Here is a 17,217-nt window from a genome sequence, read left to right as displayed (position 1 = left end):
AGCTACTGTTCTTTGTCCCATAGAAGCTTGCTCTAGTGGGAATGAAGCTTCAGTATGAACTAAAATGCCACTGTTTTGTAATTAAGGAATTTGATTTTCAGTTTGTGGCAGGCAGTGAAAAGCGTCAAAGAAATGACTTAATGCTAGTTTGATGAAGGATTGATGGTGAGATGGTGGTCTAGTGGGTTAAACCACTGAACTGGTAAATCAAAGGTTGCTGGTTCGATCCCAGCAGCCACCACCAGTGTGTCCTTGAGCAAGACACTTTACTCCACGTTGCTCCAGGGGGATTGTCCCTGTAATAAGTGCACTGTAAGTCGCTTTGGATAAAAGCGTCTGCCAAATGACTAAATGTAAATGTAAATGGATTGAGCAAAATTCTGAATTTAGGTATTGGCACCCTTTTGGATCTTTAGTTGGAATGAATTGGCCATGTCCCACAGAGTGTTGAAAAAGATTTTGATTCAGAATTAAATTGTAAACATAGCAAGTTTTGAAAAAAACAATATGAACAATATGAATGACTTCTTTAATGCGTATTTAAATGTATTCTTAGATAGTTAGACGTTAAATGGATAATTTTCCCTAAAATACAATTTCTGTCATCGTTTGCTCACCAACAAATCAGTATAAATGTCTTTGTTCTGATGCCCAGTAGAAAGATATTTGCTTGTAACCAAACAGTTCTTGGCCGCCATTGACTGCCATAGCAGGGAAAATTACAATGGTAAGTGCCCCAGAACTGTTTGCTTCCCTACATTCTTCAAAATATCTTCTTTTGTGTTCAACAAAACGAAGAAATTTATAAAGGATTTTTGTTCTACTATGGTAGTCAATGGCGGCCAAGAACTGATTGGTTACAAGGATTTTTCTAATTATCTTTCTCAGTGTTCATCATTCAGAACAAAGACATTTATACAGATTTTGAACAACTTGAGGGTGAGTAAATGAAGACAGAATTCTAATTTTTGGGTGAACTGTCCCTTTAATCGATCAAAATCAATCAATACTTATTTATTGAGCACATTAAAAGCAACCAACGTTAGCCACTGTGTTAAATTTGTCACACAGCTCACAAATTTGCACACCAATATTCTCAATAACGTTATAAAAATAATCGATAACAACATTTTAGTAATTCAAATTGGAAAATGAAATACACTTCACACTGTACATTTCATTGTACTTCCACTTCCTTAAATTCGTATTTAACTTGGATTGCCGTTTGTTCCCTCAGTTCAAATTCGGGATATAAAAAGCATTCCCAATTCATTCTGAACGGCTCAAAACTCTGGTTTGATGCTCTGCTCAGGTTCGCCTCAGTGACAAGAGTGCAATATCAAGCCTCCTACAGAGTTTTGTGACAAGCTTAGGAGGATATTCATGTGCTTAGAGGAAATCAAACTGACAATTGCTTCTCATAAACCCAGTGTCATATTATTATCATCCCCCACTTTCTACAGAGATGATAAGTGATACCGCTGTGTGTGCCTCTCAGAGGAGAGATGGAAGTGCTCACGACAGATTCCTTGCTTTTTTGTTTTGTTGTTTCATACGCTCCCATTTCTTTGAAGTTGTTTCAGAAAGAGCGGCGCGTAAACTAGGCCACCATGAGCACATTTCAACATCAGCTAAAAAAATCATTTCGTGCCATCTGTCATGTTGGAAATCGAGCCAGAATGGCTGTATACGGTGTGCTGCTGTCCGTAATGTGGATGGGAAGAAGCCATGCACCACCACCACTACAGCTAATCAATAGTTATCAGAGCCAACATGGCGCTTCTGTCGAAATGGATAGCCATTGTGTTGAAGCACCGCTAGCCAGGCCGAGGCAATGTTTGAAAGCGAGCCAAGATCTGAGTCCAAAGAGCGTAGTGCCAGTAGGGTTTGTCACTGGAGATTACAGGTTGGCAGCTGAATTCTCCCTCTGTAATCATTACCGCTCTAAGTCTAAAGGTCAAGCCGGTGAACTTCGCCTCCGGGTAGACATTTGAGCCAAAATGGCTCCCCGGTTGACTGTCTGATACCATCTTTGGACGGAGCGCAAGTCAGACTGACACTGGAAATTGATCAAGGGCTTGGAGAGGTTTGCCAGGTTGCCGTAGACACCACCTCTCCGTTTCTCACGGGTTAATTATTTTGCTCTTTATTTTGGCAGCGAAACGTGAAAACTTGATTAAATCCCATGTATTTAATTTTTTCCAAAGACATCTCCTAAAGGTCACAGGCTCAAAACAATTTTGTCGTTGTTTACTCTGGCACGCGTCATCGCTGTCCTTTGTTTGTTCCCTGGTTGAAAGCTGTTTAGAAAATATCATTTCCCTGGAGCTATAAGATCATCCCTGTTGAATAATGAATGTAACATAATTAAAAGAATTACACCAACAAGGAAATGAAAGTGTGATATTAGCTGTCAAAGTAAAGTTCATACAGATTACTCACAGCAAGGATGAGAAGAAAAAAGCCTCTCAATAACTTGGAGAGACCAGACCGATCATTAAGCCCATATTAGCTTCACAATCTTTGTCCTGCAATGCAATTAATCATTCAGTCTGATGAAGCAAAGTCATTTAAAGTGCTTAAAATGTAATTAATCAGCAATAAACACAGCGTGGCCCACGCTGTCAGGAGGAGAATGAAGAGGAAGGACACGTTCGGTCCAGGCTAGCCTTGCATCCGAAAGAGCTCCATTGAATTGGTAAAGTTCATTTCTTTAATGTGATTCAGTGAAAGTCATCGCGGCGCAAGTGAGGGCCCGCTGTCCTGACTGATGCAAAGTGATGCAAAGGGACATTAATGAAACTGGAACTTAATTGAGTGGGATAGAACAAAACCGAACGAGACCTCCGTCTGTAATTGCCTTCTTGTCACTTCCACTTTCCGTCTAAATGAATGTAAATCTGCAGGGTGATTTTTGCACAGAATGACGATGTTATGAGGTGTTTTACCCGGTACAGGTTTAATTGAATTGACCTGTTAGGTACGTGCCTTATTCATTCACGCCGAGACGGTTTTATTTCGTATTGGGAGGAAAGGTTAAGGACTTTCGACATGTCGCAAACTGTCGACATAATGTCATGCAGTGTAAACATATAAAATGAAATTTGTTCATTTTATATGTAATGTTTGTTTTTTGATCTGTGTGAAAATGATTTCTACAAAATTGGTGTTTGTCTAGTAATACTTTTTTGTGAGGTTTTAGAAAAATATGTTTAGATAATTAAAATTGTACTGTGTCCTCTGAAGCTATATTTTTTCAGTAGAGGTTGAAACTCGCTTTTGTCACTTTGTATCCATGTACATTTCTGTTTAACAGACTCTTTCATTCAGAGTTACAGTTTTACAATTTATTTAATATAACAAGGACATTACTTGTCCTTCAAGAGTCTATTTATGTAGAATAATATCTTTATTGAAGCATAATTAAATGTTTTCTTGCAATACATAAATGTATGTGTGTGAGGAACACAGATGTTATTCCTTTTTTTAGAATGTGAATCCAGTTTTTGATCTCAGATAATGTCCTTCCAAGAACATTCCTAGATTTGCTCCCAAAGCAGTTTGTGTCCTTGAGAACCTCTGCATGCCTGTTTTAGCTGCTAAGCGTGTGACAAGATCTCAAGCCAAAAGATCTCGCGAGATTCAAACGTGACACAATTTCTAATAGAGGAAGAAAGCTGTCTTGAATTTCATTAAAGGTTATATGAATTCGATGGTGAAATTAGTATTGAGCTTTTGAATCATATTATAATTCAGTCAAATATAATTACAATAATTACAAACTTATTTCAAAATGCACCCGTTTCTCATCTTGTCGGGTAAGTGTCTCTTCACATCCCTGTTAACTGCACAATGGTGCTGCTGTCCCTTTAAAGCTTGTCTAGAAACAGGTTGGGTTATCATGACATCAGAGGTTATCTATGTTGTCCTCCGAGAGGCTTAGTTGGTGGGCCTGACGGCAGTCCACTTTCACAGGGCTTTAATAGGAACAAATTTGGTAATTAAGCAAATTCATTTCCCCTGTTTTCCGTCTTGAGGCTTATTGCACTCGTTTGAATCTGTCCCTCTGTGTACCTCCCAGCAACAACCAGAGGACACATGCAGACCCAGAAACAGTCTGCAATTAGAATACAAAACACAAACGCTCACAGAACAAGACACTTTCTAACCAACAGGCTCTTTAAGAAGAGTTAGAGGAACTGATAAAGCAAAAGCTTAAGATTAAGTCTTAGATAACAGAAATAATTAGTAGAAAGAAAATGAAAGTATTTAGATAACAAGCAGTGCAGGAGTTTGTGGGAAGGTATTCTGAGGTGAAGTCGGGTTTTATATTTGGTGCTGATGATAGTCGATGATGGTTTTCAATAAAATAAAACAATTGAAACTTGATTGGATTGGCTATAGAGAAAAGGTCTAAATTGTTATATTTAACCAAAATATGGTATCTTTCCCCATGTGTTTTACCTGCCACAGTGCGTAGATGCGTTTGAAATGACTAAATCAGTAAATTGAACATGAATTGTTTGTTTGTTTTGAGCAGCGGTGGATCTTGGCATTGGCGATGTAGACAGTGGCCTGGGGCGATGCCGTTCTCTGGGATAACACGTGGCACAGAGAAAGCTGTGAGACGTGCTCCCCCATATTTAAGAGTTTCACAGAAATGTGAAAATGCAGCTGTTTTCTTTCGGGCCCCTCCCTGTGTTTTATTCGGCTGCCATCGCTCCCTTCAGCTGCTGTCTGTTTTCACCATAGTAAGGCTGAAAAGGTCTCTTATTCTGCCTGCCAAAATCCAGCAGCGGTGACGGGATGAAGATGTTGCCATACAGGTCGAGTCAAATACATTAACTCGGAGATAAAATCAAATATAAAACATGCATATTTTATTTGGTTTCTTCAATAAGTTTGGTTTTTTTAGAGGCAACCGTTTTGACTTTATTTATTTAGAAGTTTGCTTTGTTGTTAGGGTCCTGCATGTATGGGTTTATCACAGCAATGTAACACAAATTATTGTTCAAATGAAGAAACGCTCATTTTTTATAAAGACGTTATCAAAGCAACAACATGTTACCGTGCATGCTCTCTTTTGTGGCCCAAACTTAACTTCAGGTACACTTCTGGAAAGAATAGAGTCCCTACAGGTTATTTCTGATAACAGGTAAATGACATTAGCTACCAAATTAAAAGTATGTCCAGCCAGTATTACTTTGGGGAACCAGTAGAAGAACCGTAACTTGGCAAAGCTTAAATTTGACAAAGTTACACGACCAATTCAACAAACTGTTTATTTAATACTGATATTAAACAACATATTTATATTAATTAATATAAATTCATTAAATTATTAATTTTTTTGTCACTGATAATCCAACAAAGACCGAAAGTAAATTTTGGGCCAGAATCATGTGTCCGGTGAAACAGCAGATATGCTCTGTGCAAGTTCGAAATGATTGACAGGCAAAAAACACCTCAAACTGTTCTGATCGGCTGAACAATAGTACTAGCCATTGCCATAATTTTGTGTTTTTAGATCAGCGATTCCCAAACATTTCCCTACCAGGACCCACCTAGATAGGTATAATCTATCTTGAGACCCACCAAAATAGTTTTAAATGGAAATATGGGGAGAAAATACACATTCATCCTCTACAAGTAAAAGAGTTTTTATTTTCCCTAAATGGAATAAATGAAATTAAAGCTGCAATACCATATATATCTAATGTCTAATAAATATCAAAGCAATTGTTATTGCCAGTCATTACCTGGACTTAACTGTGTTTTTGTGTGTCATTCAAAAGCCAAGTGACTTTCCACGACCCACCTCATGCCCCTGTGCAACCCACAGTTTGAAAGCCCCGGTCTTAGATTACAATCTAGCATATTAAAACCTGATACTTGGACACATATTACAGTGATATACCCATCAGGTAATCTGGACGTTTTGTGTTTGCCGTTCCATAAAAATATCGCTTAAAGCACCTTTTAGTAATTCAAACTGGCACCAACTCAGTATTGAAGGGCAGCTGAATACACAGGGAAGGGATAGCAAGAGAACCTCTGTCAATCTGGAAGCTGTGGTCTGGAACGGAGAAAAGAGTGAAATTAAAAGCATATGATGAAAGAGTTCTCTCCGGCCATCACATAGATGAGAGAGAGAGAGCGATAGAGAGAGAGAGATAGAGAGAGAGAGAGAGAGAGAGAAAGAGAGAGAGAGAGAAAGAGGGAGAAAAAGAGGAATCTCTCACACATGACAATCTGATGGTTGATATATTGATTTTTAAATACCTCTATTATTCTTTCAGGCCAATTTTATCCAGCCCATGTGCGTGTTTGCTGCTGTGGTTTTCTTCCTCAGGGGGCGTGAACTTACACATACACATTGCTTCCCAAGGGGTATGCTGTGTTTTTAATCTGCGAACATGCCGTGACATAAATCAACCCGTGTCCCCATGGCCCGATGACTACCGCCCCTATGGACCAACTTAGAAGTGGCGGCTGGCGGCAAACAATTGCAATTGACACAACCAACCATGCGAGCAGGGAGCGTTGTCACAGCGTCGCTACATTTGTAAATCCTAATGAATCTCGCCGGCAAATGTCAAAGCTGAATAAATAACTCCAGATCGGCCGTGACCTTAAAATCCCCTCTAAATCCCGTGAACGAACATCAGGCTTGACCTTACCGATAGCTGAAAATGTACTGCGCAAGTTGACAATTGATCTATAAACTGTGACCTAGTCATCAAGTTTCAACATAACTACGCGACAATGCCAAACTTGGATCTTAAATACACTACACAACTGCTGGCGCATCTACTGTAGCACCACAGCACATGCTGAGTTTCAATCTGTCAGTCTGTCATGGGTCACGCAGGGGTCATTGAAATGCTAGCTGTTTCATTGATATAGCTTAGGACTGTTTTGACGGTTCTGCTCTTTAATTGGCTGGAGGTGATGTCTCCTTCAACCATCCTGTCAAGCATGCTGCACTATAAAACTTTGCTGTAGTTTTTGCAGCAGGTTTGCTAGTAAGTTACTGTATTTTTAGCACTTAAGATACTTTCCAATTAGTACTGTTTTCAATAATTTAAATCAAAATTAAAACACTTTGACTTTTGAGATATAAAATGAGCAAGCGGAGACTGGCATTAGCACAGCAACACTGAAAAAATTACATTCTTGCTAAGCATTTTTCTCTTGTTTTCTTAAATTACGATACATTTACAAAACAAGAAAAGTGACCCAAGATATTGAGTCTTGTTTTATGAAAGAAAAATACATCAACTAGGTAAGTTTATGCTTAAAACAAATTTGTATATTAGATCTACAGTAAGTTACTGGAAAACCTCTTACAGCAAAGTTTTACAGTGTGGTTTGAGAATCTCCATGGTCTCTCAGTGCTATCAAAAAAGGGTTATTTGTTATGGTTAAAAGTTATTTGAGGCCTCAACATATCTATTTTTTCCACAAACACTGTTAAAAAGTTAGCGCTCAATGTATGAGTTAAATTTGTAAAAACATACAGGGTTTAGAACCCGATCAATTGTGGAGAATAGAATTTAAGAAGGGAGAGAGTTGTTATTAATAGTTTCAGACAGACACTAAGATTTTGCCGCCCTCACAGCTTTTTGCAGACAAGGAGTCCCTTGAAAGTTCATATGAGATCTGTTGTCTATCCTTAAGCCATTTCCTTTCGCACATCCTGCATATTCGACGAAGCGAATGGATTGAGTCATTAAACCAAGGTTCAGATTTTTCCTTCAGGGGTTTTGTCTTCATCGGTGCAACAGAGTTCAAAATATTCAACACTAATCATTGAATGAATGGAGGAACTCGTCCACATTAGGGTTCCGAGGCATTGTCTAAATGAAGTCCACAGGATCAAAAGGTTTAAACACCTTGAAGAGAAATTTATCACTGCATTGTCCCTAAAATAGTGAGACCTTTGGGTTTGCACAGCAGATCTGGTGGGTCGCCCGGGAAACATTGCCGTGAAGCAGAAGGAACTGTGATCTGAACAATCTGTATTTCTGATTTGAATGTTAGTAGTAGAGAATCCAAGTGTACAGTGGGGTTACATTGTGCAAATGGTCTCGCATTTGTATGGGTTCCCTCGGGTAGGATTGACAGTAAACCTTTATTAAAGGGTTATTCAAAAATGCAGGTTTTAACCTGTCAAATCTTCCATGTCTTTTTCAGGTGCAGTGGCTGAAGAATGAAGAACCGGTGAGTTCTCTTGATGACGTCAACATTGACACCCGTGCCGACCACAATTTGATCATCAATGAAGCTCGACTGTCCAATTCGGGAAACTACACCTGTCTTGCTAATAACGTTGTTGCTAGGAGACGTAGCGCTACAGCGACCGTCATCGTGTTTGGTATGTTGGATAAATTTGGATCATAAATGTGTTGAAATTCCATAACATCAAAAATGTGTTATTATTTGATACATGTTTTTTGAGTCTTGTTTTTATAAATGCAAGTTTTTAGTACAGTAATGCAAATGGGAAGGGAAATGTTAACAAACATTAGGAAAACGTTAGGAAATTTCTAGCTTTACCTTGTCATTTTGAGCATTATGAATGTTCATTCACCCTTTTTCTCATAACGTTCGAATGTGTTTATTGCGACGTGTCAAAGTTTGATATGCTTCAACGTAGAACCGTCCATCCATTTAGTCAATCTGCACCAACTTTTAGTCAAACATATTTGAAAAATGATCACCTATAAATCAATGCTCCTTCGTGACATGACATGTAGCTCTCGTTTTTCAAATCCCTGATAATTCTTTGCTCGAGACATAATGTATAAATACCTTTGTTTCCGAGATCTGTACCTGCGTAAGGCCATTACTTAGACACCTGGCATGGGTCGATTATCTATTTTTGCCAACACATATAATAAGGTAATGATTCTGACGCTGGATGTATGGTCATGTCCGCCACGGTTCAAGGTCCATTAGCCTAATTGACCCGGTTTTCAAGTGTTTATTCCTCAATATTTTGACGGTATAGTGATGCGATGCGCTGGCTTCCTGTTTGTGCCTTATAAAATTCAGTCACAGATGAAGGCTAAGGCTGCCGGCGTTGGATGCTGATTAAACACACTGAAAAGCTTTGACATAAGTTGTCAGATGCAGGCAGGGCTGATTGAGCGCTAGCTGACTGATCCGCAATTAACGTTTAGCAGCTAGCGTAGCATGCACAATTTTAAATGACTCCCGGAGGTCCCCAAGCCTTAGCGTACACCAGAGAATTGGCCCTTACAGTATGCTTTTTTAGAGAAAACAAACGTTTTTTTTATTGTTTTTTTTGTGTTTCTTTACAGTAACTGCGCTAACAGGATGATGCACTTAGGGTTGCCAGACATCCTAAGTAGTTCAGATTCGTCCATTATTTATAGGAACAGAATAGCAGCCGGTATTGTATCCATATACATTTTGTCAATTTTTGGAGTATTCCACCCAAACTGCTTCAGTATTGCATTTCAATCAGATTCCACCCAGGCATCAATTTAAAAAAAAATCAGAGTAGAATGGGAAATAAATCACAAAAGATGGATTTGAAATACTGAAATTTTGTGTGAGAGCCTGAATATTTGCTGTTGCTATGTAACACGGTCACTACACTTGACATCAATGATAGGATTAAAGAAGATCAAGGGAGGTTAAATGCTACTAGCTTTTATCTTTTGGCTTTGTGATCTCTGGGTTGTACTGTTCATCATAGATTTTATTTCATTATTTTTGTTTATTGTAAGCAGTAAGATATCAAGACAATCCATCAATTTAAGTTAATATCATGTTTTCAATCCCCTTTTCATTATACAATGTCTCAACTCCCAACTCAACTCAACTTTATTAATATAGCGCTTTTTACAATTTTCATTATTACAAAGCAGCTCTTCCTTTATGTTATAATAGATATATTAACCAGACTGTTAAATTTAAAGTGATATTAATAAATACAGAAACTTGAAATCCTAAAAATGATGTCAGCAGCCCCCCGATCAGGCAAACAGTGGAAACAGGCAAACAGGTCTCCAAATTAGCTTTAAAGAAAATAAAAAAGCATAGGAAGACTAAATTATGCAAAGACAAATCTTACAGACCCCCTGTGAGCAGTTCACTCCTCCATCTGTTTCTCCTCCCATCCTTCTTTTTCTCCTTTCTTCCTTCTCTCCTCTTCTTCCGCCTCCTCAGGCTGACCCCAGAAGTTCTGTTAACAGAACATTTTGTTGCTATGGTGATAAAAAAGTCTAGCTAATAAGGCACTTAAATGTTTAATTGTTCATCTGTCTGTTCATGTTGAGATATTTATATCCTCCTGTGTTCTCATTTGAAAACAGAATTGGTTTATGTGTGTATGACATTAAAGTTCATTTTACAGAAGGAGAAATGAAATCAAGTGTCACTTAGTGAACATCATCATGTGATTGCATCTCAAATTTAATTTAGAACTGTATTTAGTCAAGATGTGGGTATTTTTTATACAAACACATTTTTACAAAAAGTTTTTGCCGTAAACTGACTTGAGGGGCATTGTTTTCCGTTTACATGTTTTCACAGTTTCTGCATGCCCAATACACTATTGTATGATTTGTCCAATATTTTTGGTGGCTTTAAAAATAACAGAAGTAAGGACTTTAAACTCAAATGGTATATGAACAGTTTCCTTTATTTTCCTACTCTGCATGCACATGGTAGGACATAAGATAGCACGCACATCAAATTTGACATTGTTGAAATTCATCTGCCCTTTCGGCGTATGCTTCATCTATTCATGAATCTATCATCTTAGGCATTTGTTTTTCTCATTAAGTTCTCAGTAGGGCTGTCAGCGCGTGTCCGAGACATGTTTATGAAGTCACTGCCAATACTCAATGGCATCTATTGTAATATCTGTATAATCCAATTGAATCTCATCCACGTACCAATTAGATGATCCAGTCAGTCATTTCTCGGTTGAATAGATGACAGGGGCGCTATTACGTAGAGCTGTGTGTCTGTGTGTGTGTTGTTTGTATGTGTTTGTGTGTGTGTGTGTGTGTTTTAAGCCCTGCAGCCAAGTAACAAGGTTGTGCATTATTCAGATTGAATTGAGATTGACTTTTAAAGTCCAGTTTCTGAATTTCAGTTGAATTTGAATTGAGGACATAAATGGGATGAATAATTGTTGTTGAGCTTTAACTCTTTCCCCGCCAGCCTTTTTAAAAATAAGTTGCCAGCCAGCGTTTTTTAACATTTTCACTGAATTTTGATGGCTCACAGTACATTTTCTGTAATCAATTTATGGACAAACAATATATCAAATGAAAGAACAGAGTCAGCTTTCAAACAAAAGTAACTTTATTCTTCTATCTTCATTTGTTCTTTTTTTATCACCCCTTAGATGTGGGTAGCTTTCTTCAAAAATGCATCACTTGCTAAGATAATTAATATTATCCACCCAGATTACACTCAAAACAACCATTAAAAACAGATAAAACTTTTTCCAAAGGTGTGTAACAACGCCACCTGCTGTATAGCAGTACAAACACTGATTGCCGTAATAACTCGTCTTTGGCGGGGAATGTTCTTTTTTAAATGACGAGATAACTCGTCAATGGCGGGGAAAGTCAAAAATCATATGCATGTGCTAAGTGTATAAATCCTCTTTAATGCAATTTTCATAGATATGTTATCATACACCCAACAAGTGTAATTTCCAGAAGCATTGCACAATTTGTCTCATACTGCAGCTCACTAAACACTAAAATGTACATCTTCCATACAAAAATATGCACATTGAGTGTCTTGCTTTGTTATGGTAAAAACAGCAGGCTAATGCTGAACCTTGCCTCACTTTTTTCGGTTGACTGCAGTGAATGGAGGGTGGTCATCCTGGACTGACTGGTCAGAATGTAACGTTCACTGTGGGAGAGGAGTTCAGAAGCGAACGCGGACCTGCACTAACCCTGCACCGCTGAATGGAGGGGCTTTCTGTGAGGGAATGTCCGTTCAGAAGAGCAGCTGTACCTCGCCCTGCCCAGGTCAGAGGATCACCGAGCCCTTAGCAATACAATAGCAATGAGCTGAGAGGATACAGTTTAAACTCAATCTTATAAGAAAGAATGTTCGTGTTTCTCAGAATAAAAGAAATCTTCACTTGCTGGTTGCAAGCAGTAGCAATACTGCACAACGTGACAAGGATCCAATTTCCATAGTTTCCCATTGAGTGGTTTCAGCACTTATATTTGCAAGCCTGCAAGTCTCAATGATTTCACATTTCAGGCTGTGTAAATCATAGTAAAGCTCCTGTTATTTTTCCCAAAAGAGAATTTACAGTTTATATTTATTGAATAGTTTAATAAACAAACCATCATCATCATCTTTTGCACTTTAGGAGCTCTGCCTGGATTAAATACAGAATTTCTCTCTTGTCTTTTCAGAACAACGTTGTATTTTACAGCCCAGTAGTGCATTTTGCCAGCAGATTCAAGGCTGGTCAGTCAGTCAGTCAGGCAGTGTGACTGTCTCACCGCTGTGCCTTGTTAATTAAACAGGCCTTCTGAACACATTGATGGCTAATCCATCTGTCTGGGAGCCTGCATTTCAAACAGCACTTTGACAGTACGTGCTGAATTTGAATTGATCTCAGTGGCAGAGGCCTCTCGAGTTTTACAGTTGATATGTGTCCGCTTTCAATTAATGTGGCGCCTACCGTCATACACCGAGACATTCAGTTTACTGTCTAAAGCATAATAGAATGCTCCTCACAGCCAGTGAAATAAATGTAGATGAAAGGAACTCAGAAAGACAGGAGGGAAAGTGTGTGCATTTAAGAAAAACATGAAGGTTAAAGAGGCAAAGTTAAAAAAATCAAGAAGGATGAGGCATATAAAGACAGCTACAAAAAAAGATGAAAAAATCGCCCCACGTAATCGCCTCGGTCTCCCTTCGCACTTACACCGGCTAAATTTATGGTTTCATTGGAAGCACCAATCGCATTGGAACCACTAGTCATGTTGGAGAAAAAGTTATCTGAGGAGGGCACCGGTCGCTCGGCGACGAGAAAACCTAATCTCGCTCTCCAGCCCCACTCGATCCCGCTTCCCCACTCGACAGAGACACACAAACATGACATTTGCATTTAGATTAGCCGCAGAGGAAACACCAGCAGCCCGTGGAGTTGTTAAGGGAACGGGGAAAGCCTGATGGAACAAGACAAAAAAGTAAATTGTCTTTCGTTTTTGTCAGAGACGAATACTGGAATTATTGGATACCACACAGAGAATCTTTAACTGTTCTAAGAGATCTGGGAAGTATTGCAAAGTTTGCATCAGATTGTTGTTTGGTTTTAATTGTATTGTCTGTTTGTGTAACAGTGGACGGTGGCTGGGCGGAGTGGACCGTGTGGTCTGTTTGTAGTTCTGAATGCGAGAGGCAGCGCACAAGAGAGTGTACGGACCCGGAGCCCAAACATGGAGGCAGATTGTGTGATGGAGCCGCCCTAGATACGGATAACTGCACTGGAGACCTCTGCATACAGGGTGGGTGATCATCACCGTGCAAAGCTTCACCTTCACTATCACTGTCATCTCAACATTATTATTACCACTATCTTCATGATCTCTCAACACCATCATTACCACTATCACTATATTTCATTGTCACCATTTTGACCTTTTGTTTTCCATCACCAATATCTCCAAATTCTTAAATCAAGAAATGTTAGATATAAAGCGATAGTTCACCCAATAAAAAAAATATGTCATTATTTACGTTATTCATTCTTATGTTGTGAACATATGTATATTACTTTTTTCTGTGAAACATAAAGGAAGATATTTTGAGAAATGTCTCGGTGGTTTTGTGTTTATACAAGAGAAGTCAATGGGGACCCAATGTAGTTTGGTTACCCACATTTTTCAAAATATCTTAAGAAGTCATACATGTTTGCAGTGCCTTTTAGGGTGAGTAGATTATGAACGGATTTTCATTAACATTACTGAATAAGTTAAAAGTTAAAACTGAATTGAGTTCATTTTTCTTACCCGATTGGCAGAAATGATTCTTGTTTCAAGCATAAGCTCACTTAATTTTTACAGAAAAAACGGTTTTACTATCTTAAACATATTTTGAAAAAAGTTGTTAACTGGTCCCAATTGACTTGGCATTGGTTTTGTGTACATACAATAGAAGTGAATGGTGGCCAGTGCTGATCGGCAACCAGCTTTCTTCAAAATATTTTCTTTTGTGTTCTGCAGAAGAAAGTAAGTCACTCAGGTCTGAAATGACAAGAGGATGAGTAAACGATGACAGAATTTTCATTTTTGGGTGAACTATCACTTTAAGTCATTTTGCTTCTCAAGTAAACTGATTAACATATCTTAGATATTTGTACTGATGGCACTATCAGTCACCACAGATGTGTACCGCCAATATGTCATTGGTTTGTGACTCTCTGTTATACGACTCTTTCAACTTCCCTAGTGCAACACAGACGCAGAGCAGTAAAAAATCATCACACTTTTGTTTAGATCAGTGGAGACAAGTGCGCCGTGCAAGGCTGTCAGCGGCTGAATGAAACCAGTCAGTCAAACCGTGAGACGAGCAGCTCTTGACAGCCTGTTTTGTAATTCCTTAGGAGAGGCAGAAATCTTCTGTTTTAATCCTCCTCGCTCATCATCCTGACAGTTCTTTAATCAATCTTTCCTGCCTCCATCCCCCGAGGAAAGAGGGCGCACACCTCGCCATCCTCTGCAGATGAGTCTAAAGCCCGACGGTGATAGACATCCCTATCAGAGACCGATTTCCTCCATCTAATACACAACGCTGATCTGTAGCATGGGCCTCGTGGTAATTTTGTGTAAAAGATTGGACAGTGATTTCACATTACATGCCTGTCATTGAGCATCATACATATGTAGATCTGTGTTTGGACAGTTTGCTTGTTATTAACCTCCTACGTAATTTGTGGAGGACTTCGAAGTTCATGCTTCTACTCAGCGATGCAGTCCGGTCAACTCGTGTTGTCACCACCCCATGGGGATTTCTGATCCCTGCAACTTCTGAGCATCCGTCAATGTGTTGTTTATGTGTAAGCATTTGACAGGTGTCACAGGTGTGTGTCTGTTTCTTGCAGACAGGAAGCTGCTCCACGACTTGAAGGTGCCTCAAGGTGAGTTACTTTTCTTATTCTCATTTGAGTTTTTGAACCTCAGTTTCATCAAGTCATTTACATGCATTAGGCGGCGTTACTTGAGAGGCGACTATTAAAAATGCTGTCAGGCATATGAAGTATGGTGTAATAGTGGAATATTGCATCACAGTCATCCATTTTAATATCACCGTTCTCGACGCGTCTGTACAATTAACCCCTTTTACTGTTATCATCAGTTTGAGTCATGCTGCGCAGACAACCTTTTCGCAACTTTCATGTAACCTCGGTTCTACACTGACTTGTTCGGCATAGGGTTGATGACCGGAGCACAGTTATGACAAATATTTATAATTCTAGGGGCATCATAACTAAAGGTTTTTATTTACTTTTTACATAAGAGGTTTGTTGCAACTGCCTGCTGACAATTACAGTGGATTTTCGGTGAATCATTATCCAGTTTTCCATTACTGCTAATGTATTCACCATGGTTGTCATAATCACTGCTGTAATCACCGTCCTTGTCTTCATCACCGCTATTATTACCATCGTTGTCATACATTATACTCGACGTCTGCATTATTTGAGAAGCAACTATTAAAAATGCTCGCAGGCATATGAAGCATGATGTAATACAACCACATTCCATCACCACCATACGTCTTAATATCTCAGTTTTCAATGTGTCTGTGCAATTAACCCCTTTTTACTGTGATCATCAGCTTGAGTCAGGCTGCACAAACAACCTTATTGCAACCTTTATGTAAGCTCAGATCTACGCTGGCATTCTTCAGCATCGGGTTGATGACCTGACAATTGAGTTTTCTGTGAATCATCAGCTGGTTTGCTGTTTGAAAGAACCTGGAAAAGCAATTAAGTCCATGACATTTTAAAGACAGCGTTCAGGGGCTGACTCGACATCTGAACGAGTGCCACATTAGCTCAACGGTGACGCATTACAGCGATTAAACAGGTTTCAGTGAGGAACGTCAACCCTCATCTGGAATATAATTTAACCAAACGAAACACAATAAATGTCACAGCGATAAGACATTTACAGAACATATTGTACTTGAAATAGTTGCTTCTAGACTGAAATCATGTTTAACAGGGTAAATGCATATGGGTTGTTGACATGTGACAATGTGTCCTTTGGTGAGACCTAGCAAAATTTAAATATATATTCATATCTATTATTAATATAACATGAAATAGCATAAGAGAGATATATCTTCTTTGTTAGTTTTTCCACAATTTTTTTGCTGTCACACCATAGGACACCATGTGTGGTTTTTTTTGGCATCTACCCATATAAAGACCACTACACCTTTGCTTTTCATCACATTTCTGCATGTATTGTGGCAATTCCAGTCCAGTGTTACTGATACTAAAATACATGTAGAACATCAGTATTGTGTCGATTAAAAATTACAAATATGAACGTGTTATATATGCAGCAAGATCTGTAAAAAATGCATTTTTTTGTTTTTCATGTTAACTTTTTTTCGCAAATAACAAACAATATTTTCATATGGAATTTGGGAAAAACGCTGTTCACGGAATGAAACTAAACTGATAATTTTACTTAAACATGTACCTATAAATGCTAAATTAAATAAAACAGAGGAACGAGCGATAAACGGGTCGTGGGATTTTAATTGAACACACATACAATACTTATCATAAAAATGTATATCTTCAATGTAAATGATAAGTGAGTCTGCTGCTTTGATTTTTTTTTTTAAAGAGAAATATACTGTAGTAACCTGCATCTGCCTAGAGTTTCAGAAGAAAATATGAAAGAGCAGGTGAAATTACCTTAATGCTGCTTATAATACAGGACATTTGCTTTCATACAGCAATTTCATGCACAAAGAAAGAGTAAACGAAGTCAATAAAGCTTATCTGAACTCTTAAAGCTTATCTGAAGAAAGAGTTACAAAGACAAAGAGCAAAATACAAGAGCAGAAGTGCAAAATCGATTCATTAGCCTGCCAAACTTTAGAGCTCCCAATTAACCTGCTCTCAGTATTTGCTTTCAGTACCGCTCCACGTGTTTCTGTCTGCTGTTTTCGTAG

At 38.6% G+C, this 17,217-nt stretch overlaps 1 protein-coding gene across 2 annotated transcripts in view; it reads left to right on the top strand.

Moving 5' to 3' along the window:
* Positions 1–17,217, top strand: part of unc5da (unc-5 netrin receptor Da) — a 156,050-nt gene that overhangs the window by 115,128 nt on the left and 23,705 nt on the right. For both annotated transcript variants that reach the window (XM_056732054.1, XM_056732053.1), the window contains 4 exons: positions 8,197–8,377; positions 11,862–12,029; positions 13,365–13,529; positions 15,125–15,160. In XM_056732054.1, the coding sequence (XP_056588032.1) occupies positions 8,197–8,377; positions 11,862–12,029; positions 13,365–13,529; positions 15,125–15,160 (550 nt within the window). The remainder of the gene's footprint in view (positions 1–8,196; positions 8,378–11,861; positions 12,030–13,364; positions 13,530–15,124; positions 15,161–17,217) is intronic.

Source organism: Triplophysa dalaica, chromosome 19 (genome assembly GCF_015846415.1).
Source record: "Triplophysa dalaica isolate WHDGS20190420 chromosome 19, ASM1584641v1, whole genome shotgun sequence".
NCBI classification, from domain to species: domain Eukaryota; kingdom Metazoa; phylum Chordata; class Actinopteri; order Cypriniformes; family Nemacheilidae; genus Triplophysa; species Triplophysa dalaica.
Note: the sequence above shows the minus strand (reverse complement) of the source record. Positions and strands in the feature narration are given on the sequence as shown.